Genomic DNA, 26,402 nt, shown 5'->3' with positions numbered 1-26,402 from the left:
GTCATCTTAGGAGCCTTCTAGTCCTGAGGGATCCCATTACTCAGGAGAAGATCAGTAAGGAGGGAGCGATCAGGTTAGAGAAAGAAGCGCTATACATGCCCTAAAAAAAACTTAGGTTCTGGGGGTCTAGAACTACAGAGAGGGGTGGAAGTCGGTCCCTTAACTCAGGCCTCCATGTTGCGGCTCCCAGGTGAGTGCACTAGGGGGATGATATCAGCACCGAAGTTTCAGCTTCTCTGCTGGTCTTATTTGAACTTTATTTAGTCCCTTCATAGAAAAAGAATGCCAGAACTAGAAGGCTCTTAAATAGTGCCTTCCCAAACTCCCATTTAGAGGTGGGGAAACTGAGGCCCAGTGTTCAGAAATAACTGTGGAAAGTCGTTAGGACTCAAAGCCAGGTATCCTGATCCTTCTTTGTCACTTTGTCATGTTGTCCCACCTCTCCAGTTACTGGTATATCCAAAAGGCTGAGCTGGTTGCAAATCTGTCTTTGGCCTCTTCTCATTTCTGTGCCTGCCCCACCTGCATTTAGCTCTCCTTTCTGAGACCCAGGAAAATCTCTCCCCATCTTTGTCTTCACAGACTAAACCACAAAGTGGATATTTGAGCAAGTTGGGCGTTGGATAGGAATAGGGGTCATTAAATGATGGGAGATGAGGCAGGAGAAATTGTCAGGGCCAGATCATGGAGGGTCTTGTAGGCCAGCCTGAAGAGTTTACAGTACGCCCTGAGGGCATCAAGGATCCATAGAAATGTATTATCCAAGAGTGACATGGTTTAGTGGCTAGGGCCAACTCACAGTGGCTCGTTAGAGCTGGTGGTGCTCATCTCCTTCCAGCTCTGCTCAGTGATATCATATTGGCAGCTTGAAACTGGTCGTGGTGGGAGTATTCACAGCAAAAAAATTGGCAAAAACAACAAATCAGAGTTTTTGTTTTCCCTGGAGAGCTGGTTGTTAAATAGTTACCAGCACACCACTGGTCAGAGTAGTGTTTTGAAAGATTGGTTTACCAGTTTAGCTAATAAGACTGGAAGGAGGAAGTCCATTTGGAGTCTATTAAGAGCTCACATGAGAGATTATTAGGCCTTATTGGCCAGGTAAAATGGGAATGAAAAGAAGGAGACAGAATGAAAAAAATTAATGGGGTTTAGCCGTGGCTAATTAATTGGATGTTGGGCATTAGTTGCTTTGGAGTATTGGGTGAATCATGGTACCATTTATTGAAATAAAGAATCCATGAGGGGGACAGATTTGAAGTGAATAGTGATGAGTTTCCTTTTGGACATGTTAAGTTTAAGCTGCTTGAGATGTCAGTCAAGCAGATTGACACAGATATATGTTCATTACTTTTAACATTACAGAGAACTAAGATTAACTATACTGAGCCCCAATAATGGGATTGGAATTAACTTTGCTTAATGGCACAGGACTTTAGAATTTCCCTCTCTCCTACTTCTCCTCACCCCCATCACACATATCCCTTCTTTCTCTGATGTTCAACATCAATCTGGAAGATTCCATGCTGACCCCGAGGGTTTCAGTTGCTCTGTAGTAAGTAATATTTGTATACACATAGACATAAGGGTGAGTCGCTTTTTGTCCTTTCATACAACTCATTTTCCAGAGCTATTTACACCTTCTGTCCTCTCCAAGAAAGGACCTCAGCTTACCTACCAGGTTTAGGTTGGCCTCTACTAACATTTGCCAGAGAGCCAAGGAGAAGACAAAACTTCAAGCAAGAATAACAAATAGAGTTGAATACTACAGCTAAAGACTTTTAAGCTGAAGCAGATCGTGCCACATCAGAAAAGAATGCCTCACATCAGCTGAAGGTGTTTGATGTTATAACTGCCTACACACCAACTCACATGCATGCAGTCATTCTTAGCTCTTGATATTAGTTCTTATAATGTGCTGGGGGGAAAAAAAAATCTCAAAAACCAAATTGAAGTAATCTATAGACAATTTTATTTTTATTTCAGCCTTCTGCCAAACCATTTTTTTATAGGCTCTCCTTTATATGCAATCTTTTTGGCCTTGAGTCCTATTCAGATTATTTCAAATATTAGTGAGATGAAATTTTCATATAGTTAAACACACATATCTTAAGTGTACAATTGTAAATGTGCATGTGCCTAATACATGAAACAAAAACTGACAGAAGTAAAGTGGAAACTGGACAATTCAAAATCATAGTGGCAATTATAACATTCTTCTCATAATAATAGATAGATCAATTAGACAAAAAAAATTGTAAGAGTATATATAAATTTGTTCAGCCACTATGGAAAACAGTCTAGAGATTCCCTAAAAACAAAACAAAAATAGAGTTGCCATATGTTCCTGCAATCCCACTCCTGGGCACATATCCAGAAAAGACAAAAACTCTGATTTGAAAAGATTTGTGCACCCCAATGTTTATAGCAGCACTATTCACAATAGCCACGACATGGAAATAATCTAAATGCCCATCAACAGATGAATGAATAAAGAAGAGAAGATAGTCTATCTCTCTCTCTCTCTCTCTCTCTATCTATCTACACACACACACACACACAAACACAAATATTAGCCTTAAAAAATGAAATACTGCCATTTGCAGCAACATGGATAGACCTATAGATTTTCACATTAAGTGAAGTAAGTCAGGCAGAGAAAGACAAATATTATATCACTTATACGTGGAATCTTAAAAAATAATAGAAATCAGCTTATCAGACTCACAGACAAAAAAAAAACTTATGGTTACTAAAGGGAAAGGGTGTGGAGAGGACAAGTTAGGAATCTGCGATTAAGAGATACAGACCACTGTTTATAAAATAGATAAACCACAAGGATTTACTGTATAGCACATGGAACTATATTCAATATCTTGTAATAATATACCATGAAAAACAATCTGAAGCTGTACACACCAGCACAATGTTGTAAATCAACTATAGTTAAATAAATTTTAAAAAAGAAAAGAAGGACACATGTATTTGCCGGGAAAACAATTCATAGCCCTCTGATGCGGATGACCCAGGAGAAGAGCCCCGAGAGTTAAGGATTCTTCTCCGTGCATTTCACCCTGAAGTACTGAAGATGCGGCAATAACACTGAATTGAGCCCTACTCAGATCCTTCGTTTAATTTTCCAGACTGTTTTATTAACCACAAGTTAGGAGTTCAGAATTGCCAGCTCCCTTGAGATTGACGTCAGTAGGACTTGCACTGTGAATCCCTGCCCCCTTCGGACTTCTTGCCCAGCTCTGGGGTCGCGGGGGTCCTACAGAGGCGGGGGCCAGGCTCCCCTGACTCCGGAGGGTGACTGTAAGCTCGGGTTTAGCCCAGGTCGATCGCCCTAGCCACGCCCACCGCCTGCCGCTGCTAGGTGCTGACGTGCCTCCCGCCGGGGACCAGGCAGCCTGAGAAAGGGAGCAATACTGCCCAGGCAAATATTTCTACCACGTCTCAACCACTTTATGACTTCTGTGAAAGCCAAGCCCGTTTTGGTTTTGGTTTCCCATCGCAGCTTTTCTACTGCAGTTCTTTGTCTATTCATGTGGAAGCTAGCCCTCTCTGCGTTTCCCACACGACTCCAAGCCATCTCCTAAATGTCTTTCTATGCAAGATAGCCAGCGAGTTCCCGAACATAAAGTCTGAAATACAGCACGCCAGAGGCCCAGCACACATCGATGAGGTGGCCGAGTGGTTAAGGTGATGGACTGCTAATCCATTGTGCTCTGCACGCGTGGGTTCAAATCCCACCCTCATCGGCTGTGGCCTTTTTAGTAAAGTAGAGGGGGACAAAAGGAGGACCATTCTTCCCAATAAATTCACCCAAGTGAAAGCTGCCTTCCCCTGCTTACTCCCCACTATTACGACAGCATGTGTGGATTTCCCTATTTATAGCTGATTGGCTACTGATTGCCTATATTGCCTAAACAGGGTGCTTCCTATGATAAAGTACCTTCTGGTAGGCTTCCTTTCAGGTGCCTGCGAAAGAGGGGGGTGGAGGAGCAGAAAGTGAAAGATGGATGAAGTTGGCAGAAACTGGAGTCTGGCCACTGCTGTCCCTCATTTTTTTTAAATTTATTTATTTATTTGTTTGTTTGTTTGTTTGTTTATTTATTTATTTATTTATTTATTTATTTATTTATTTATTTATTTATTTATCAGACCCTCATCTTAGAAGCTATTACTCCTGAGCAGGGAAATAAATTCAGCAAAAAGTAAAGTCAGCAAAAATATGAAGTCAGCAGAAAAAAAACACAGCAGGACAAACACACCAAGGCAGAATTTCAATTACTTAGACTCTCAAGAACAAATCTACCAACTGAAATTGAAGAAATGTCATAGCACGGAAAAGATGAGCACATGAGTTTTTAGAAAATTAAGAAATTTGGAGGTAAGCTAGTTTCAAGTGACAACCCCACAAACCTCTTTCCAAGAGGTCACATTCAGGGTGCTGCTTTAAGGATGGAACCAAGGACCTGTTGCTAAACAGTGACTGGGTTAGATATTCCCAGACTGTCCCACAGAGACATCCTGTGTAAGGGCCACCGGGAAAGGAGAGGCACGGCTCAGAGACATTTAGAGGAACACAGTGTCCCAGGATTTGGCAGGAAAGATGTAGGGAAACTCTGGGAAGAGTAACTTGTAGGACTCCATCTAAGCTTGATTTTAAATGAATTGAAAGTTGAAACATAATGAAATAATAAAGCAATATTTCACCCCCACCCCCACAAAAGAAGATCTAAATAACAATGTTAACCTTCTTGATCTAATTGACATTTATTACTCATTATAGCCAACAACAGCATTTTTCATTTCAAGTGTATATGGAATGTTTCACCAATACAGACCAAATATGGGGTCATAAAATTTTGAAAGATTGAAATCTTACAGAGTATGGTATTTGAACACAATGGAATTAAGTTAAAAATCAACGAAGATATTTAGAAGAGCCCCAAATATTGGAAGTTGACACATTTCTGAATAACTTATGCATCACAAAGGAAATTAGAAAATATTTTGAACTGACTGATAATGAAAAGACAACATAATAATGCAACTAAAGCAATGCTTAGAAGGACATTTATAGCTTTTAGTACCTATGTTAGAAAAGAAGAAAGTTTTTTTTAATTCTAATTTTTCACCTAAATAAATTTAAAAAATAATGAGATGAAAATGAGCAAACAACAAAAGGAAATTAATGAAACCAAAAGCTAGTTCCTTGAAAGGCTCCATAAAATTGATGGATCTCCAGTTAGTTGATTAAGAAAAGAAGACAGAAAACACAAATTATCAATATCAAGAGTAAAGAGATATCACATAGGTCTTACAGATACCAAAGGACCAATTTTATGCTGATATATTAAACAATTAGATAAAATGAACAAATTCCTTGAAAAATACAACTTACCAAAAAGGATATGAGAAGAAACATAAAATCTGAATAGTCTTTTGTGTATTAAAGAAATTAAATTCACAACAAAAAAAAACTTTCCCACAAAAGAGAAATGAATTAACTGGATTTCACCAGAATTAAAATCTTTTACTCATTAAAAACACTATTAAAAATGAAAAAGCAATTCATTAGGGATAAGATATTCAAAAATACAAAAATATAACAAGACTTGTATCCAGAATAATAAAGAATTCCTATAAAAGATTCACATATACTTCCCATGTGGTCTTAAGTAAGTTCTTTATTTCTCTGAACCTCAATTTTTTTCATAAGACTAATGATAGAATCTCCTTCATAAGGCTGTTACAAGAATTAAATGGGTTTTGAGTTCATTTATATAAAGCTCTTAGCACAGGGCCTGGCACATAATAGGCGCTCCTTAAGTCTTAGCTATTGCTATTGTCATAACCATCATGATTATTACTGTAAGAGGTTTGGGAAGTCCGGGAAGGCCACTGACTATTGAGACCACATGGACCAGCATATCACAGTGGGAGTTCCCTGTGCCTCAGAATCACCTTCATAAATATAGAATGGATCGCCTGTTATGTTACCATCCCTTTATGGAAGAAATCTGTCTCAGGTACTGAGACAATGAGAGTGCTTTCCTTCTAAGAATCTATCTGCTGTAGACAGCATGTTTGTGTCTCCCCAAAATTCATATGTTAGCCACTGAATATAAAAATAGATTTTAAAAAACACAAATTTTTTCTGTATAGCACAGGGAACTATATTCAATATCTTGTAATAACCTTTAATGGAAAAGAATATGAAAATGAATATATGTATGTATATGCATGACTAGGACATTGTGCTGCACACCAGAAACTGACATATTGTAACTGACTATACTTCAATAAAATTTTTAAAAATAAAAAATAAAAACATTGTAAAAGTTCATGATACATATTTTTATAGGCTTCCCATTTGCTGATATTTTTATTAAATAAATTATATGTAAAATTCTTAAAACTTTATTGGCACATAAAAGCTTAATAAATAGAGCCAACATTATTAGTATGATTACTCCTCACTTAACAGATATATTGAGTCCCCACTCTGGAAGACATTGCTCTGGAAAGGTAGAACGAATGATATTCTTTTCAGCAACGACTTTGAGTGTCAGTCTTACTGCATCCTTCCCAGCACTGCATATCACTATTTTTCTAAACTTTCCTAGTTTGATGATGAAAAATGATATTCTACTGATTCAATTAGTGTTTATGAATAACAAAAGCAAACAACTTTTTCATGATAGCTGAATAACAACATTTAATCTTTTTCATACTCTATTTCCCAAATTTTGCTAGTCTGAATCCATCAACTGTCCCACTCACTGGCTTCATCTTCCTTCTCTGGTTTTTCAGTGGAGTGCTCATTCCTTCACGCATGAAATATCTGTTGAAAGGCAGTATGTAAACAGCACAGGGCTGGATCCTAGGGATACAGCTCTTGGCTGGATAACCCTGCCTCACAGAACTTGCTGTCTAATAGAGACAGAGAACTGAGATTTGAACCATGTGCTTTTACTATTATGAGAGAGAGGTACAGGGTGCTTTGGAAGGCTAACACACTCTGGGGGCTCAAGGCAAGGCTTCTTTGAGGAGCTGCAGTTTAAGCCAAGATCTGACAGATGAATAGGAGATCAATGGTATGGCAGGGTGGGATGGAGGTGGGATGGGGTTAAGGGTGAGAAGAGAAGGAATAGCCAATGTAGAAACCCTGAAATAGGAAACAGTATGGCACATTCAAGGCAAAGACAGAAGTCCAGTTTACTTGGAGTGAAAGAGAGAGGAACAGAGCTGCCTGAAATGAGTCTGGGAAGGTGAGTGGGGCCAGATCACACCTAGCCTCAGCCATCCCAACTTGTCTCTGATCTGTATGTCTGAAACAAGCACTCAATGCTCTGCAAGTCACTGCAACTGCATTTACTTCTTCCTCCTCCCTGAGCCAGGCATCCTGCAATGTCAGTGCCCTTGCTCTTTTATCCAATTAACCCCTAATATCATGTGTGCAGTTTCCAGAGGGTAATGCAGCTTTTTCAAGATTCAGCCACAGGGCATACATACCCCAAGGCCCATCCCTTTGTCTTAATAGATTTTAATGGCTCAGATATCCTTCTTTTGTTAACCACCGAGACTCTGAAACAAAAGGAAACTAAAAGACTGATGTGCCTGGAAGACATCTCATCACAGGTCTGTCCCCCTAGGGCTTGTGTAGAGTTGAGATTTGGGGCTGAGGGCGGGTGTGTGCTGGTGCTGCTGGGTCATGTGAATGAGTGTTTGATGCATTGACTGTGCATCATGAGTCTTGTTTCTCTGTCTCCCAGCTACCCTTCCAGGGCCTTATTCTGGGGCCCTGCCCCAGCCCATCACCTTGAGGAAAGCCCTCTTTACGTCCTTGTTCCGGAGGCTGTAGATGATGGGGTTGAGGAAGGCAGAGACGACGTTGTAGAACAGAGCCAACTTCTTGTCCTCTTCTGGGAAGGCCTCCGAGCCAGGCTTCATGTACATGACCATGGCTGGCACACAGAACATGGTGACCACAGTGATGTGGGAGGCACAGGTGGAGAAGGCCTTCAGCCGCCCCTGGACTGAACGGATCTTCAAGATGGCAAAGAAGATATTGATGTAAATGACAAGGATGAGGGAAAGTGGAACCAGGATGACACTAAAGCCAAGAATGAAGTCTACCTGGTCATTGACTGAGGTGTCTGCACAAGCCAGCTTCAAGACTGCAGGGACTTCACAGAAGAAGTGGTTGATCTTATTGGGGCCACAGTAGGGCAGACGTATGGCAAAGGCAGTGTAAACAAGAGCAGAGATGACACCCCAGAGTCCACAGAATATGACCATTACCCCACACAGCCATGGGTTCATGATGACCTTGTACCTGAGTGGGTGGCAGATGGCCACATACCTGTCTACAGACATGATGGTAAAGAGCCAGGACTCAGTGATACCTAGCACCAAAAAAATGTACATTTGGGCCACACAGCTGGCAAAAGAGATGGTCTTCTTCTGGCTGGCCAGATGTGCCAACATCTGGGGCATAGTTGTGGTGGTATAGCCCAGATCCAACATGGAAAGGGTGCCAATAAAGAAGTACATGGGTGTGTGGAGGTGTGAGTCCAGGCAGATGAGGATGGTGATCAAGCTGTTGCCCAAAATAATCAACAAGTAGGTTATCAGGAAGGCTGAGAAGAACAGAGGAGTGGTCCTGGGGCTGAAGGCAAAGCCCAGAAGGATGAATTCAGTCACAGAGGACTGGTTAGGCTCTTGCATTGTGTTCTACTTCTAAATGAAAAAGAATGGCACCCACTCAGATAGAGAACTGGCTAAGCTAAGTACCAAGTGAAGGTTACTGATGAGGTGGGGATAATGGTCACTGTCTAGTTATAATGAAACACCAGGATCTTCCTCAACGTGACAAGCCATTTCACCTGTTCTATCCACTGCCACCACTTTCAGGAAGTTTATGAAGAGGAAAGGGCTTCCACATCTGGTCTGGGCTCTGCCTATGACCCACTAGTGATGACTCGTCTCAGCCTCTTCCCCAGCTGTGGAGCAAGAGCACTGGGCTGGCTGATCTCTACTTCCCCTTGGCATCCCCTGTGCCTTAGTAAGGCAGCCAGGTGTTTAGAGGTAAATATTGACATACAGACTTTATGCGATTTGCAAATTACAGTGAAAGAACCTACTTGGTCTTGTTGAAGACATCAATTTATTTTTCCAATTTAATTTTACCCTCAGTCTGCCCCAGGCCAGCACAGCTCTCTGACTACCCACTCGCCCCACTGCAGGCCATGGAGTGTTAGAAGGGACACTGAGTTCTAAGTCCTGGCTTTATGGTTTACTGAGTGAATGACCTTGAACAAGCCCTTTGCTTCACCCCCTACCCCTTCCTAGGATAAATTCATCTCACTGAAGAGACGTCATGTGCATTATTGATATTTAGGGAATGGGAGCAATCTTAATGCTATCAGTATTGTTCCTTCTCCTAGCACCAATTTATCTGACCCACCTGTTGCTGAGTCCAAGCTCATACTGCTCACCACAAGGCAAGGATAGCAAAAGCCAGCCGACCGAGAAGACAGTGGACTATCGTCAGAGAAGGACCATCTTCTCTGAGTTAGAATTCAGGCTTCTTTTATACTAAGAGGGGAGGGGTTAAAGTCCGGGTTCCGGCCAGATTCCGAGGGGGATTTGTTAATTTCTTCCTACCCGAAGCCATTCACAGGTGGGCCTGGTTAGGCTATTTCCTGTGAGCTAAACCAAGGTATTTTAGCTTAACACTCATTACCTGGGAGGTAGCGTTCCCAGAGTTGGGCCATTATGTGTAATTTAAGCTTATAGGCAACATCCTTTTAGTGATTAACTTGTAATAGAATGCAAAGGTCCTTCCCTATTACAAACCCCCTTGATCTCCAATCTGCTCATTGTCCTTCAGACACCAGGAATGAATCTTCACAAGAACCCGTGTCTACAGTTAACACATCAGATGGTTTCTTGACCTTGGCCAAAGGACTGCACACAATTTGAACATCTTATATGCTAGGTACTTTTCCAGGAGTTTCACAGACATTATCCAATAGCTGGCAGATAACTATTTTTTAAATTAAATCTCTACCTTTCACCAAAGGGCCTTTGTAGGTCACATTGTGCCCCCAGGTTGGCCTCAGTTTCTGCATGAAGTACTGTGGTGTTTAGGGCAGGCGATCTTGAAAGGATACAAACCATGTGGCAGCATGGAAAGGGCACAGGGTTTAGAGACAGAAGTTCTAAACTGCTTGAATCCTGGCTCTGGCTTTACTTGCTACCTGACCTTGGGTTGTTACCTCAATTCCTAGGCCTCAGTTTCCTCAACTATAAAACAGGAATAAAAATATCTACCTTGCCAGCCACATTCTGCCTGAGAAGAATACCCAAGATCTGAGATATTCCACGTTGGGGCCAAAAGTGGGAAAATGTGCTGCCATTTCTAACTCTTTGTTTATTACACTTAGCCAAAGGATGAGCTTGCTCTTTAAAAGTCTGATGTTAAAAGTATTTAGTCTGATTGAGCCATAAGAGGAGGCTGAGGGCAATTGGAACGAGCAGTCTGTAACCCAGCAAAGTGCGCCCAAAATGCCGTTCCCCAACCAGGACCCTGGGTCGGAAACTTGGGCTCCTTGAACCTCTGGGTCCCCATCATCCTTCCTCTGACTCTCCTGAGGGTAAATCATTTTTTCCTAGGGAAAAATTGCCTGACTCTCAAGAATAGGAACCAGAAACCCCACATGAGGGGAAACAAAGGGCAGCATCATTATCCGCCGTGTGAGCCTGGCCTATGTGCCTACATTTGGGCAAAAAATATAGGCTTCGGCTTTGGAGCTGTCCCTTACAACAGACCTTGACATCCATTCTGTCTTTGAGTCTCATAATGACTCTGTGAGAAGTAAAGGGTAGGAATCATTACCCCCATCTCTCAGACAGGGAACCTGAGGCTCAGAGAGGAAATATATGGGAGAAACTGAATCGCACCCATTCTTTAGCAGAAATAGTTTCCCTGGGGCAGAAAAACCACAGCTACCCAGAGCTCAACTAATCCGAGTCCTCAATTTGCTGAAATACTTTCTGTTCTTGAGTCTCAGGGGAGGACGACAGATCATGAGAGCAAAGAATCTTGCACTGGACTTAATTACATGGCTATACGGATACAGATGTGCACACACACACACTCACAGAGTGATCAGTGGCACTTTTAGGATGAATGCACGCATACCACTCAGAAACTTGGAGCAATCCCTTCAGCTCTTTTCTCATCCTCCTGCATCCTGTTTGTCCTCACAGTCCACTGCTGCCATCTCCAAAATGCCTCTCCCACCCATTTGTCCCTCTCCAGTCCCACTGTTCAGTTCAGACACGTAGTATCTGTCTCTCTCCTGGGCTTCATCGCAGCCCTCCAGCTGGATCCTTGCCCAGCCCATTCTCTTCCCTGGCCTTCAGAGCACCATTTCTAAAACAAAACTCTGACCGGGCCATCCCTTCAATCCTTCCGTGGCTCCCTTGTCCACAGGGAAAAGTCTAAGAGAGACTAATGAATGCCCTGGCTTCACTCCTTAAAGCCATACTCAGTTTTGGTCACCAGAATTCAAAGGCAGGTCAGACACTTTAGAAAAATCTTCAGCTGCTGCAAGAGCTGAAACAGAGAGCATCACAGTGGCTGAAGATGCCAGGTGAAAAGAGGAGACATAGGAAGGAGCTGCATCCCAGGTCACAGTGGGAATTTGTCAGAGATGAGATTAGGACCCAGAACTCCAGGCTACCAGCTGGCCAGCTCCTTGGACTCTGCCTTAGCTCAAGGCAAGCCCAAGCTAGCTTGCAAATTCTGCAGGTGGGACACATCCCCAGTGAGCAGCTCAGCTTCACTGTAATTTTATTTTTTCCCACTGTAACTTCATTATTTAATGAAGAACCTGGAACATAGTAAGACCCAGTAAATGGCTACTGAATGATCTACAGACCAGGAGATGCTAGGAAGCCAGAGAAAAAAGAAAAATGAAAGAATACAGACATTCTTTCTCTCCCTATACTTTTCCTTCCTGTTCCTCAGAGATCTGGAGAAAATTCTCTGTGTCTGGAGGTCACAAGTCTGAGAAAGCCCACCGAAGGAGGAACATCAGGAGAGTTGGCACCAGGTGTTCTGAATCTCTCTAGCAGATCTCTCAACTACTGTTCCAGCTAATAATAATAATATATAACAATATTATAATATTAATAATAATATTATCTGGGACAGGAATTGACAGGATAATAATAGTACTAATATTCTTATTATAGCCTCTTACTATGTGCCAGGTGCTGTCACATGTGCTTTACATGCATTGTTTTATTTTATTCCCATACCTGGGGTGATAGATGAAAGATTTGACAATAAAAATGGGCACCCTCCAATCAGAACAGACACCTGCCATGAGAAACCAGAAAAGCTGTACCAGAATGGCTACAAGCTGAGCATGAGCCCTGCACGTAGCCACCCTGTGAGGTGGGCATTTTTACTATACCCATTTTACAGACTGGGAAAGAGGTGGCACAACTTACCCAGAGCCACGATCATAGCTGACTTCAGAGCCTGTGCTCATAACCACCAGAAAAAGCTGCCTCTCTGAGCACCTGTGACAGGAAGGTGGCTGGACTGACCTGCCTGAAAACGTCTTCCCTCGCTCCCGCACCACTTAAATCACTCACTTGCTCTTTCATTTCCCGCCTCCTCCAGGATAGAAGCTGGAATGAAAGGGGCAGGAGGAGCAGAAACTGTGGCCAAACAGCAGAGTGAGTGAAGCTGGGGCAGGCAGCTGATCAGGCCAGGCAGGTGTGGGAGGCAACGAGGTCAGGCTGCTGGTGTCCACTCCGTGCACAGTGACCCGGCCACGTGCTGGCCCTCCCTGAGCCTGCGCAGCCCCCTCTGCCCTCCGCACCACGGCCTCCTTCCCAGCGATCTGCATGTGGGGAGCCGGCATCCCGACGGGAAGTCAGAGGCCAGGCAGGTGGTCCCGGTGCTGGCCCTTTTCTCCATGTCCTTACCCTGCCGTGTCCAGCAGCCACTGGAGTCCTCCAAAAGTGCTGACTCTGGGGCACGGGGCAACCAGGGAGCAGCCTTCTCTGAGGGCCTGGGGTCTGCTGTGTCAGGGGATCCACGGGGTGAGCTAGGGGAGCCTGGTGGGACCTGGAGATCCTGGGAGACTGAAGACAGCACAGGTGTAAAGAGGGGTCTGGGGTGGCAGCTCCCCCTGTAAGGGCAGCAAGGATGGACCAGGGCACAGACCAGAGGCCCAGACTGGGCAGAACAGAGGCACAGAGGCAGACCAGGAAAGATCAACATACACAGCTGGGCAGATAGGGAAACAAAGAGGACCACAGAGGCAGGAAAGAGCATCACTAGGCTAGAAAAGGGTGGAAACTGAAAACAGAATCCAGGGTCAGAGAGGCCCTTGGAGCCTGGCCCCAAAGAGCAGGTGTTGGCCAGCAGAAGCCCCTGGTGGGTGGGCTGGGGCCGACGCCACCTTCACTCACCCACTCCTGCTGGATCATGCCTTGCATGGATGCCTGAAACGTGCAGTTTCCCCAGACACTGCAGACAGATGCTGCCTTCAGAGTATGCCCCTGCCCTAGCCCTGACCTTTCCCTACCAGCCAAGGAGGGCTATCCCAGTCCTTGTCAGGTCCTGTGTCTGGAAGGCTCCTGAATCTGCCATGGCTGGTGCTGAACTGAAGGTAGGGTTGGGCCCAAGTCCAGAGCAAGCAGGCTCTGGGTCTTGCTTTGATATGCTCCGTGTTGCAGGCTCCTCCCTGCGCCCTCGGTGACATTCTACAGATCTGTTCTGGGCAGCTTCATAGACTCATCGAACCTTGGGGCTAAAGGCAATCCTAGAGAATCTAGCCCCTACCAGGGCACACATCGTCTCTGCAGCCTCCCTGGCAAAGGACGCTCCAACTCCTGTTCACACACTCCCGGAGACAGGAGGCTCATTACCACTAAAAGCAGCTTAGCTACCTTGACCTTGCCCCTCATTAAATTCTTTCTCGTACTGAGCTAAAAGTAAATACTGGTCTTTATGACATCAGCGATGTGCTCTCTAAAGCATCTCCCTGCCCCGTACTCTGCCCCTCCACTCTCCCACCTCTTTTCTGTCCTCCAGAGTCCCCAGTCTGCATTACAATGCTGTAGTCCTTACCTGCCTTACCTTTCCTTATGAAAGTACTTGGGGCTGTCTGGGTCATCCTCTCTCCCTTGATAAGCCTTCATGCCTCAATCCCGCCCATTTTCCTTAAGCAGGATCCCCACTTCCATCTCATGTCTCTAATGCCAGGTGGCAGCCCCAGAAGACTCCCCACTGATATAGCACAGGGATGGCCCCACCCTTCTCATCAGCAGCTAATGGTTCCCAAGAACAACCTCTGGGGAAGCAACTGGTACACAGAAGGCCCTGGGAATTGTCGTCAGACAGACTTGATCACGGGGACCTGGCCAAGTCACTTAGCCTCCTAGAGCCTCAGCTTCCTCTCTGTGAAATGGAGCTGTGTTCCCTATATCATAGTAACACCTCCTGTTGGGTTTGTTTTCAGTAGTCATTATGGGCCAGGCATTTGGTATATACCAATGCTGTAAGGAACACAGTATTATCCTCATTTTATAGATGCAGAAAAGGAAACGTGGAGCATTAAGTAGTCTGTGCAGAGCTGGGATTCTGAATGCAGCTTTGTCTGACCACACGGGCTCTGCTCCTAACTAGCACTGAACCTGGTGTCATGATCTGTCACAAGGCAGACCAGGGGCAGGGAGCCACGCAGCCTCCCAGGTGGGAAGGACAGAGTTGCACATGGAGTGGGAAGTGGTTGGCTAATTCACTCTAAACTCAAGAGCAGCAACTTTTGAGGGCAGCGAGCTCTTCTGGGGCTTCTGCTAGATACATATTCTCCTGGGGACAGAGAAGAAAAAGGGACCCACATTTATCGAACAACTTCTAGGTGCCCAGCACTTCAGAGGCATCACTGTATGTAATTCTCCAACTACTCTGTGAGAGCACATTATTTCCACTTTATAGATGAGGACATTGAGTTTAGAGACGTGAAAGGACTTACACAAGGTCAAACAGCTATTAGAGGCAGCCGAGATCCCAGTCTAGGTCTGCCTGACTGTAAAGTGCCTCCAACATACTCTGCTTGGGGTGGGGAATGGGGGGACAAGCCAGGACCACCCAAGTCTCTAGCCTGGGGATGGGACCCTTCCTTCAGCTTTTCTGACCACCCCTTCCCCATAAAGTTGGACTCCAGCCATCCCAGGGTCCTGAGTTCTTTCGGGAGCCTCTGCCTGAGCTGCAAGGTAGTAGAGGCTGAGTGGGGAGGAGAGAATCCTGGTTCTCAGTCTGGAAGCCACCCCACCGTGGATTCCTTTATACCAGGATACTCCCTGATAGAATCTTCCCTGGTTTCTGAGTTACAACAGTAATCCGTGTTCATCAAGGCAAATTCATAGACATAGAAAGTAGAACAGGAAAGATAATTACCCTCTAGTTCCTTCCACATAAGAAAGAACATTTTAGTTATGATTTCTGGGTGTTTCTAATTTTTCTTCTGTATTTAAATGACAGTGGCTTTGTTTTTCTTACTTCAGTGACATCACACTTTATGGACAATGTTACTGTGACAGATACTAGTTGGCTGACTCTGTGTTTCCCCCTTCTTTGCTGACAGAACCATGCTCTTGCAGACAACATTTGCTTGGGGCAGTCAACACGTCATGAACAGCTCAAGCCCAGGTGGTAGCTCTGCTTCCCCCTTCCCCGAATCTCTCTCAGCAGGACAGCCATGTAACCTGGTCCTATCCAGTGAGACCCAAGGGGGACTCAGCTGAGGACTGTTTGTGAAATATTTATTCTCCTAAAAAAAGGGATAGAGTGACCATGATAAAAACCCCTCCCCTTAACCTCTGTTTCTCTCATCATGAATACAGATGTCCTATGCAGAAAGGGGCATGCCAACTTGAGACCGTGAAGAAAAAGCTCAGAGAATCACAGGGATCCTCTCACTAACGTTATCCATCTGTGAACTCATACAAGGAGCTGCTTACTTCAAGAGTTCTTGTTAAATGTTAAATGCTGGAGAGGGTGTGGAGAAAAGGGAACCCTCCTACACTGCTGGTGGGAATGTAGTCTGGTGCAGCCATTATGAAAAACAGTATAAAGTTTCCTTTAAAAACTAAAAATAGAGTTACTCTATGATCCAGCAAACCCACTCCTGGGTATATATCCAAAGGGAGCTCTAATTTGAAAAGACACATGCACTTCAATGTTCACAGCAGCACCATTTACAATAGCCAAGACATAGAAGCAACCTAAATGTCCATTCACAGATAACTGGATAATCATCCATTAAAAAAAAGAGAATAAAATAATGTCATTTGCAGCAACACGATGGACATGAAGATCATCATACTAAGTAAAGTAAGCCAGAAAGAGAAAGAAAAATACCATATGATATCACTTATATGTGGAAACCCAAACAATAAAAGGACACAAATGAACTTATTTACAAAACACAGACAGACTCACAGGCAGAGAAACAAGCTTATGTTTACCAGTAGGGGGAGGGGGTGGGGAGGCTTAAATTGGGAGCTCAGGATTTGTAGACACTAACTACTATATATAAAATAGATAAACAACAATGTCCTACTGTATAACACATATATTCATTTTTATTATATATATGTATATATATGTATAACTGAATCATGATGCTGTACACCAGAAATTAACACATTATAAATCAACTCTACCTCAATTTTTTAAAAAAGGCTACTTGTTATATGACAAAATTAATCCCTGTGTATCTAAACCATTGTTAGCTGGGTTTTCTGGTTTTTGCAGGCAAATCCTAATGGATTAAGTATTCCGCTTTTTAAAAACTTAATATTATATGATAATCATTTTACCTTGATCTCAGACTTTCAGCCTCCAGAACTGTGAGAAATAAATATTTGTTACTTTGGCCACTCAATCTGTGGTCTTCTGCTAGAGCAGAAGCAACTTTCTTAAGTTGACTAAGAAAGAGGCCAAGGCGGCTAGAATTCACAGAACACAGCACTGGAGAAAAGAAGCTGCAGAGCGAGAGAGCCCTGGAGTCTGCAGAAGGTCTCACTCAGTTCTTCAGATGAGTGCTGATCAGTGCACATGTGTGAGGAAATCACCAGAGGGTGGGGGGGTATTAAAAGATTAATAAGGGAATACTAAGGCCAACTTAATTCCAATAAATTAGATAACTTAAATAAAACAGTCATTGAAACAGTCATAAAACAAAGTCATTGAAAGACGTTAACTACAGAAGCTCATCTGAAAATACGTAACCTGAATAGCCATATATCTGTGTTTTTTAATTGAATGTGGAATTAAAACATTTTCACAGAGAAAACTCTAGACCTAGATAGATTCAGCTGTGAATTCTACCAATCCTTTAAAGAAATACTTCCAAATCTGCACTGATTCTTCTAGAAAATTTAATACAAGGGAATAGCTCCCAACTCATTCTGTGAGGCCAGCATCACTCTGATACAAAAACCAAGCAAAGATATTGAGAAAAGAAAGTTGCAGACCCATATCTCTCCGGAACATAGATGCAAAAATTCTTAACAAAATTTACTAAAATTGAATCCGATGTATATTTTAAAAGGGTTATACTATATAGCACAGGGAAATATATACAAGATCTTATGGTAGCTCACAGTGACAAAAATGTGACAATGAATATATATATGTTCATGTATAACTGAAAAATTGTGCTCTACACTGGAATTTGACACAACATTGTAAAATGACTATAACTCAATAAAAAATGTTAAAAACAACAAAAAATTAAAGGGTTACTACTCCATGGCCAACTGTTAGGTGAAAAGAAACTAAGCTGAGAGATAGAGAGTATGCTGGGATGAAAGCAGGCATCAGAGGGGCACAGTTCTGGACTCCAGCTGGACCACTTCCCAGCTGTGTGACTGCAGAGGAATGATGATCATCATCGTGATGATTCCTCCCATTTCTTAAGCACATACTATGTTCATGGTGTCAGATGCTTTAATACTTCCTCTCTCTTAATCCTCAGAACAATCATGTGAGGTTCATATTATCCAAATTTTACAGTTTAAGGGACTGAGGCTTATGAAGGTTAAGTAATTTGCCTGAGTTTCTAGTAGAGACCAGACCGGAATTTGAACCCAGATCAGGATTTAGTGAGTCACCAACTACGAGGCAGTTGGCGTAGCACTGCCAGGCACATTAGACAAACTCCTTACCTGCTTACCCATTTATGGATGTGCAGTCCCCTCTTGAACACTAAATCTCTGCTTGAGATCTCAAGAATGCCAGATTTAAGAGGTTTATCCTCTTTTAGGGAGGCAAGAAATTACCCCCACGCAGGCACTGTCCCCTCCCTCTTGCTTGAGAAATGTGTGGCCTGGGCAGCAGTCCTCCACTGTGGATACAGGTATCCAGGCTCCTGTCCTTGATACAGGGTGTCCTGGTGTCCCACTAGAGAAGTAGGCTGACCCTTAATACCACTCACTTTTTGCTGTCAGTCTAAGACGTACCACTGACTGAGCCCCTTCTGTGTCCCAGAACCTGTGTGAAACGCCATACGCGCATCTTCTCAACCCTCACAGCATTGTTTTCTGTTCTAAATAGGACGAAATGAGGCTCAGAGAGGGAAAGTGATTTGCCCAAGGTCATATGGCTAGCAAGTGGTAGTCAGCAATCAATCACCAGTCTGTCTGGGCTTCCGTTTTCTGTGTTGCACAAGAAAGACTGACTCTGAACGTAAGTGTGGAGAAGGGAATGACGTAGAGAACAGACCAGTTGCCTTGACCTGGATTCCTCATTGCTGACCTCTACCAAGGTAAAAGCATTCCCCATTGGCCTGAAGTCCCCCAGTGCCCGAACTGGACTGCACCTTGCCTTGAACTTAACCTTCATCACCACTCCCTTCACAGCCTGAATTCTACCTTGCATGACTGGACAAGCTTTCACAGTGGGTCAGTGCCTCCTACCCACAGGGCAGGCTCCTTCCCAGAGAGCCCTGTCCTGCCGCAGATGGTGAGGCTGAGCCAGCTGGCTGCCTTTCTCTCCTAGAATTCCAAAAGGACCCGTGTCCTTCAAGTAGGTCCGAAGAGGGCTGTGCTTCTGTCCTGGACTCTGACCCCCTGGGTCCCACACCCAGCCCTATAGACACTCTATAATCCAACTCTACATTTCCTGTAAGATACTATAGCGCTTTGGCTGCAGTGGAATGATCTGGAATCTAGCAGATTCACATTCAAATTCAGACTATGCAATTTATCTGCTATGTGATGTAAATAAACCACTTAATTCCTTTTAAGTCTCTATGTCTCCTGACCTATCTCATGGCTACCCAACCTTGTGAGGAGTAATTACATTATGCGCGGTACTCACTGTAGCATCTAAGAGTAAGTGTTCAATAGTAGGTGGTTGTTGCTATAGTAACAGGTTTGGTAGCATTTGTACCACAATGAGGTGTGTGGCCTTGCAGAATAGTAGGTTTCAGTAAATGGTAGCTCTGAGGACACTAATAAATATTAGCAGCATCTATATTCTCTATAGTCACGCCTTAGTTTTACCCCTGTAGGTATGTGGCCTTGGATAAAATGCTTAAGGATATAAAAGACAAAAGTGCTTTGGAAGGCAGTGAAGCACACCTTAGTAGTATAATCACTGTGTCACACAGGGATGTGGCCACTCAGCCATGAGACTCCTGCCTCCTCCTCTAAGTCTCATCAGGAAGGCATTTCAGTCCCCTGATGGGAACTTTGGAAGGATGCCTGGTTCAGTAACTCTAGGGGCTGAGCCCGAAATGTCTTGGGGGCTTTAGACTTCCTGGACGTGACTTTCATCCAGCCTAGGGGCTCTGTGCTGCATTTACCAGCCTGGACAGGGGATCTGCAGGGCTTTTCAGGGACTGGGATCTACTCTCCGACTCCATTCTGATAGGAAGAGGGCCCCTGGGTCTGCCAGCAGGAGGCCCCTCCCTCCAGGGCTGCTCTACATCTGACACACTTCAGGGAGACGTGGACCTCTCTTGCAGGGCCACCATGCAAAGGAGAAGGGGGACTGCTTTCTCCTGCACCGCTCAAGACTAGGAGAAACCAGGCTGATGCTGCCACCGGAGCGAAGGAGGCTTCACCAGTAGAAGAACAGGGTGCTGGTCGTTTGTAGGTGGGACTGACAGAAGGGCTGGGGGAGTTTCCTTCCCAGGGCACTCCCGAGAATGGACAAGGGAGCCCCACCCTAGTCTTCTCTGCCCCCTCACTGGGGAGGAGTAGGGGGTGTCTTCCCGCACTGGTTAGGAATGGGCTCTCCAGTGCACTTCCATGGCCGTTTCTGGATTTGCACAGGAGCCCGCTCAGGGCTCCCAACCCCATACCCAGAATGTGTCCTGGGGCTCTCGGGTGGGCCCCTCTGACAAGGGATCCTCTTTTTCCTTCTCTACCAGAAGAGCAGAGGCTGGGAAGAGACAGGGAAAGGTTGACAGGTGGAGAAAAGAGAGCAGTTACTAACACGGAGTGGAGGCCTGGTCACCATTCCTTCACAGGTGCCATTGCAAGGGGCAGCAGAGAGCAGTGGTTAAGAGCCTGGCAAGCTACGCAGCCAGAGATTCTAGATTTCAGCCTGGGGCGGCCAGTCATTAGCTTGGAGGAAGGCAGGGCAGAATCTGGTCCTAAAGCAGAGAAGACTAGCACTGGAGCAGGGCTCCAAAAGCAATCTGTGGATCCTGGACTAGATACCATGGAGAGAGAGAGCTGAGAGACATAGCCTCTGCCTGCAGCCTGACTGGGAAGACAGTATAGAGAACCCACAAAGCTAGACTGGGCAGGTAAGGAGGAAACCCCAAGCTGGGCTCTGAAGGTTGGTGGGAAGTGAAGAAGCAGAAAGGATTATGGGAGACATTCCCAGCAGATGAACAGTTCGAGGAAAAGAGTGGTAGGGATTTGCATGGCATATATGGGATGGTACCTTGGAAGATCTGTGGGTCAGAAGGGAGGGGCACCGCAGCTGCCCAGACTAGGATCTTTTAGTGGTTGTGCTATTAGCATCATGGCTCAGAATTCTCACTGAGGAAAATCACACAGACTTGAAAATCGGTTAGAACAAGATGGGAAAGAGCTTAGCATAGTCTAAGGAAGCATGAGAATGGGCATAAGAGATGAAAAAGCGTCTGCTGGTGGGTGGACAAGGAAGGCAGGCCAGGAATGGGCTGCTGGGAAAGACCAGGTCTGGGATGTGGACTAGTGGAAAGGAGGGTGTGAGCACCTCCTTATTCTCAGCCCTCCTCATCCTGACTTCAGGGTTTGCCATTTGCACTGCTGACCAATCCTTATCTCTTGAATGTCTCCCTCTTAATGTCCAAGACTCTGAGCTTCCCTAATTCTCTTCTTCCCTTCATAAACATTCCTGATCTGGATCATTTTTCTTCTTCATCCAATTATTATTTTTCTCTAAAGCTCAGCACAAAAATGTCACACCATCTTCTTCTGCCCATAGCCTGGACAACTTCTCCATCCCCAGACCTCCACCATCATCCTGTAGCAAGCAGTCCTCACCATCATGTTTTCAGCCTTGTCCTCTGGAACCTAGATGCTTGAAAAGGTCATGATAGCTCCTCTCTGCTCCCCCACTCCTGCCACCCAGCTTCCCGTATCTAAATTGCTACCATTTATTGAACAATTTCAATAGACCAGATGTATTTCATGCAGTTTCCACCATGGAAGTGGTACTACAGATGAAGCACATGGGACTCTGAGAGGCTAAGTGACTTAGGAGTAGGTAAAGCGGGCACAAGATGCAGGTGTGTTGACACCTGAGTCTATGCTCTATGTCTCCTTTGCTCTGGTCTCTTGTCTCCAGCTCCTGCCAACACGATCCTGTTTAGCTGACTTCCCAGCTCAGCCCTCCCCTTGGTGCGCTTGGCACTGAGGCAATCACAGGTTTCCAGCCTGGTGTCCTGACATCAAAGAGTAGCAGACCCAGAAGATTCCTGTAGGGTAGTCAAGGCCAGCAGCCTCACTTGAAAACGGGGCTGTGAAGTTCACAGAGGGGCACGGAGTTACCTAAAATCGCACGGAAAGTCAGGGGCAGAGTCAGGACAAGCCCCACTCTTCTGATTTCCAGACTCCTCCCACTTGTATTAACCCTTTTTACTTGTCTAGTGTTTTGTATTTTGCAAAATTTCTTGATATATGGTATCTCATATACTTCTTGCCATTACCCTGTGCCATAAAGTCTCATTGCTATCTAACAGATGGGGAAACTGAAGCCAATGGAGGTGAAGGGGCTTGCCCAGATCCACACAGCTTGGTAAGTGACAGCCATGGGACACTCAGGAAGAGCCAAATTTAAAATGTGGTCATAGGGTGGTAATTGAAAGGATTCAATGGAAAATTCCACAGATATCCAATCACAGGAAACAAAGCTTAGACAGACCTCGGGGGCTGAGGGTAGCAAGTCAGGAACCAAAGTCACTCTCTCGGTTTCTCAGGGCTGTGAGGTCCCTACTCTGTGCTTCTCAGCATGTCTGCTTTCTTACCTCTGTAGGGCCTCCACATTTCTTCTCTATTGCTTCAGCTCCCCTGGGGCTTTGTGTCACCACCACACCAGCTCTGGGTTGGCAGTACCTCAGGCACCCACCACAGCCCGCTGACATGGAGTTTCGGTGCCATCATTTTAAATTTTCAGCAGAGAACTATTCTTCAGATTTGGACAAGTATACACCCTTGGAAGAACTCAGCAGTGGCTGGGGGTTGTCTGGGGACCTGTTACAAACATAGCTACCTAATACCTTGCTTTCTATAGGGGAAGATGGGTTCCAGGAAAAGGCCTGAGTCAGGCATCCTATATTCTAGTACAGGCATGAATCCAGATCCTCTGACTTACCTCCCACTGCCAGAGTTGCCCTAGTTTCCTGTCTCTTTTCACTCAACTCAACAAAGGTTTGATCAAATCTGGGCAAGCTACTGTGCAAGGAGCCATGTGTATGGCTCAGTTTTGGTCAGCTCCATCCTCCCTCCTCCAAGGCTGAGGACAGAAAACAGGGAAGTTCTTGTCTCCTTATAGGCAGATCACCATGCAGAGCCTTGGCAAGGACAACCACAGCTCTGTGTCTGAGTTCATCCTCCTTGGCTTCTCCAGTGAGCCTCAGGTCAGAATGGTTCTGTTCACCTTCTTCCTCCTCCTCTACCTCATGACCCTTCTGGGCAATGGACTCATTGTCACCCTGATCTACTTGGATACACACCTCCACACACCTATGTACTTCTTTCTCAGTGTTCTTTCCTTGGTGGACATGAGCTATGTCACCACCACTGTGCCCCAGATGTTGGTTAACCTGGTATATCTAAGGAGGACCATCTCCTGGGGAGCTTGTGCAGCACAGATGTTCATCTTCTTGGTCCTGGGCATTGCTGAGTGTGTTCTCTATGCCATCATGGCCTATGACAGGTATATGGCCATTTGCTTCCCCCTCCACTACAGCCTACTCATGAGCCGTCCCATTTGTATTAAGATGGTCACAGTCTGTTGGTCCATTAGCATAGCTGGGGCCCTGATCTACACTGTCTTCACCATGCGTCTGCCTTATTGTGGCCCCTACAAGATAAACCACTTCTTCTGTGAGGTCCCTGCTGTCCTGAAGTTGGCCTGTGCAGACACATCCCTCAATAACTGGCTGGACTTCATCTTGGGTTTCATCCTGCTTTTGGTCCCGCTCTCCTTCATCCTGGCCTCTTATGTTCGTATCTTTGCCTCCATCTTAAAAATCCATTCATCTCAGGGGAGACTCAAGTCCTTCTCCACGTGTGCTTCCCACATCACTGTGGTCACCATGTTCTATGGGCCAGCCATGACCATGTACATGAGGCCTGGCTCCTGGTATGACCCAGAGAGGGACAAGAAGCTAGCCCTTTTCTACAATGTTGTCTCTGCCTTCCTCAACCCCATCATCTATAGCCTCTGGAACAAGGATGTAAAGCGGGCCTTTCTGAAAGTACTTGGCAACAGAGGGACAGCTCAGTGACCCAGGATGTTTCAGAGTTGTCCAGAGTCATGAGCAGATTTGATGGGGCTCATGTAGTATCATAAAAGTACGTCAGTTCTGACCAACTTGAGCCTTTCTGGGTCTGTGAGCTACCTAGAAAGGATGAGACCACCCCTACCTTGAAGTTCTCCCCATGGGTTGGAAAATTTCCAGCTGCCATTACCCAATGACACAGTTGGGATTGAAGGCAAAGGATTTCTTTTACAGCAGCTATGTCCTTATGATTCAAGGCCATCGTTTTATTGCTTTTCCTGTGTTCTCTCCTCATCTCTGAAAGTTTATGTCAGTTTTAGTGTAATCACAGCTAAATGTTTAACATGCACACATGCTTGTCTAAGTATAAAGGGTTGGTGGGGGACGGTGGGGTAGTGAAGATGACATAAATCATAGACAGATTATGCAGGAACAGTCTTGTATTACAGTCTGATATACACTCACAAATAATATTAGCATAACTTTTTGAACTAGGTGCTATAAAATCTAAGCTAGAATTTTTTAGATATATTTATGTAACAATATGGCTAACAATCTGGTCTGAACTCAGCTTGTGAAACTGACTCTTACCTGGTTTTACATTTTAAATCTTACTTTTACTTTAAGAAAATAAATATGTATGTTTCATAAAAGAAAAACATGTGTGTATATCTATCTGTATTTGTATATATGCATCTCTCTCTCTGTGTACATCTGTATGATGTGAGAGTCAGAGTGAGTTATACAGAAAAAAATTATAAAATCTTTTCTATACATAACAAAATTCCCATTTTATCACATCCAAAACAAACACATCAATATTTTGCCATATTTAGTTTGAGTCTTTTCTTTTTTTAAAAGAAGGATTAAATAATAACACATAAAGTTGAAGTGCTCTTTGAATATCCTCACCTTCTCTGAATCAACCACTATCATTAAATTGAAGTCAATCCACTGAGTTTTTAAGCTTTTGCCTACATACAATTGTATCCATAAACAATACATAGAATTGTTTTTGTATGAATTTTAAAATTCATAATGGTAGCATATCAGTATCACTCTAAAAAATTTTAAACTCAACATTCTGTCTCTGACATCTATCTGATAATTATAGGCCTAACTCATTCTCTTTAACAAGCATTTTAATGTACCACATTTCATTTACCTAATTCTTTGTAACTGAACATCTGTTTATATCCAATTTTTTTACTGTTTAAACAATTCCGCAACAAATGTCTTTGGACATTTCTCCATATGTAAGCATTTTTCCTAGGATTTATGTATAGCAGTGAGCTTGGCTGATTTTAGAATCCAACAACTTTTAAACCTACTAGGTACTCTGAAATTATTCTTCTCAAGTAGGGATACCATTCCGCATCTTTCATTCGCATCAGCTCTTGATTATGTCATCCATCTCAGCCATTCTAAAGTTCCTCTCTACCTCACAGACGGGAAGTGGTAACATCGTTTTTTGTTTCATTTATAATTCCCAGATTGCTAGTGAATTCACCATCTTTTCGTAAGACTGTTGGTAGTGTTACGTAGTGAAGTCAGCCCTGGGGTCAGACTTCTGTGTTCTAACCTCAGCTCTACCCTTTAGTGACTCAGTGATGATGGGCAAGTTACCTAAATTCTCTGAGTCTCAGTTTCCTCATCTATTAATGGGAAGAAAATCCTATAGACCTCAGAGGGTTGTTGGAGGGATTAAATGAGATAATACATGTAAAGCATTTATCATAATGAAAGACAAATAGTAAGTGTTCAATGAATGTGAGATATTGTTTACCTTTTCTTAATTTGTAGTGTACCATATATGTTGGACATTATGCTTTGTCTGTTACATGCATTGAAAATACTTCTCTCAGTTTATTACTTGTTTTCTTTATTGCAGAAGTGTAGTATATGTTTATTTTTAAATTTTTATAATAGATGCAAACAAGCAGAAGAAAATGGAAATCGCCCATTACTTTAGACTTAGGGATAACTATAGTTAACATTTCAAGGTCTAAAAATTTTTTAATTGCTTTTATTAGTATTTTTGAAGAAGTATATTATAATATAATTCATAAACAATTTATTCTTTCCATGATTTTAAAAATTGAATTACACAGTATGTATTCTTCTGTAACTTGATTTATTCACTCAATATAGGTTTTGACATTTCTCCATGTTGATTTGTTTTCACTGGTGAAAAGTATTCTTTTCACTTTTTTTGGCAAACAGAATAGAATAACAACTTTGAATGAATAGAATTCTTAATGAGTTTATGAGTCTTTTCCTTATGCCTTTTCTTAAATGAACATATGTCAAAGATTTCATTGAGCTGCAGGAGGAGAGACTGGAGAGGTG

At 43.9% G+C, this 26,402-nt stretch overlaps 2 protein-coding genes and 1 non-coding gene across 3 annotated transcripts; 2 read left to right on the top strand and 1 right to left on the bottom strand.

Annotated features, from left to right (window-relative positions):
- Positions 1 to 3,676: 3,676 nt before the first annotated feature.
- TRNAS-GCU (transfer RNA serine (anticodon GCU)) lies at positions 3,677 to 3,758 on the top strand. Its single transcript has one exon. It is a non-coding gene; the product is annotated as a tRNA-Ser (tRNA).
- A 4,039-nt stretch (positions 3,759 to 7,797) lies between these two features.
- Positions 7,798 to 8,736, bottom strand: LOC102531936 (olfactory receptor 2A12-like). Its single transcript, XM_006219538.1, has one exon. The coding sequence runs from the start codon at positions 8,734 to 8,736 to the stop codon at positions 7,798 to 7,800; it is 939 nt and encodes a 312-aa protein (XP_006219600.1).
- Positions 8,737 to 23,111: 14,375 nt separating this feature from the next.
- Positions 23,112 to 24,059, top strand: LOC102532437 (olfactory receptor 2A12-like). Its single transcript, XM_006219539.3, has one exon. It carries the CDS (start codon positions 23,112 to 23,114, stop codon positions 24,057 to 24,059), a length of 948 nt encoding a protein of 315 aa, XP_006219601.1.
- The last annotated feature ends 2,343 nt before the right edge of the window (positions 24,060 to 26,402 follow it).

Source organism: Vicugna pacos, chromosome 13, assembly GCF_048564905.1.
Source record: "Vicugna pacos chromosome 13, VicPac4, whole genome shotgun sequence".
Taxonomy (NCBI): domain Eukaryota; kingdom Metazoa; phylum Chordata; class Mammalia; order Artiodactyla; family Camelidae; genus Vicugna; species Vicugna pacos.
The sequence above is the reverse complement of the archived record's forward strand: the minus strand, read 5'-3'. Positions and strand labels throughout refer to the sequence as shown.

Excerpts from the sequence above, each read along its gene's own strand:
- LOC102531936 (XM_006219538.1), bottom strand. The coding sequence starts at position 8,736 with ATGCAAGAGCCTAACCAGTCCTCTGTGACTGAATTCATCCTTCTGGGC.
- LOC102532437 (XM_006219539.3), top strand. The coding sequence starts at position 23,112 with ATGCAGAGCCTTGGCAAGGACAACCACAGCTCTGTGTCTGAGTTCATC.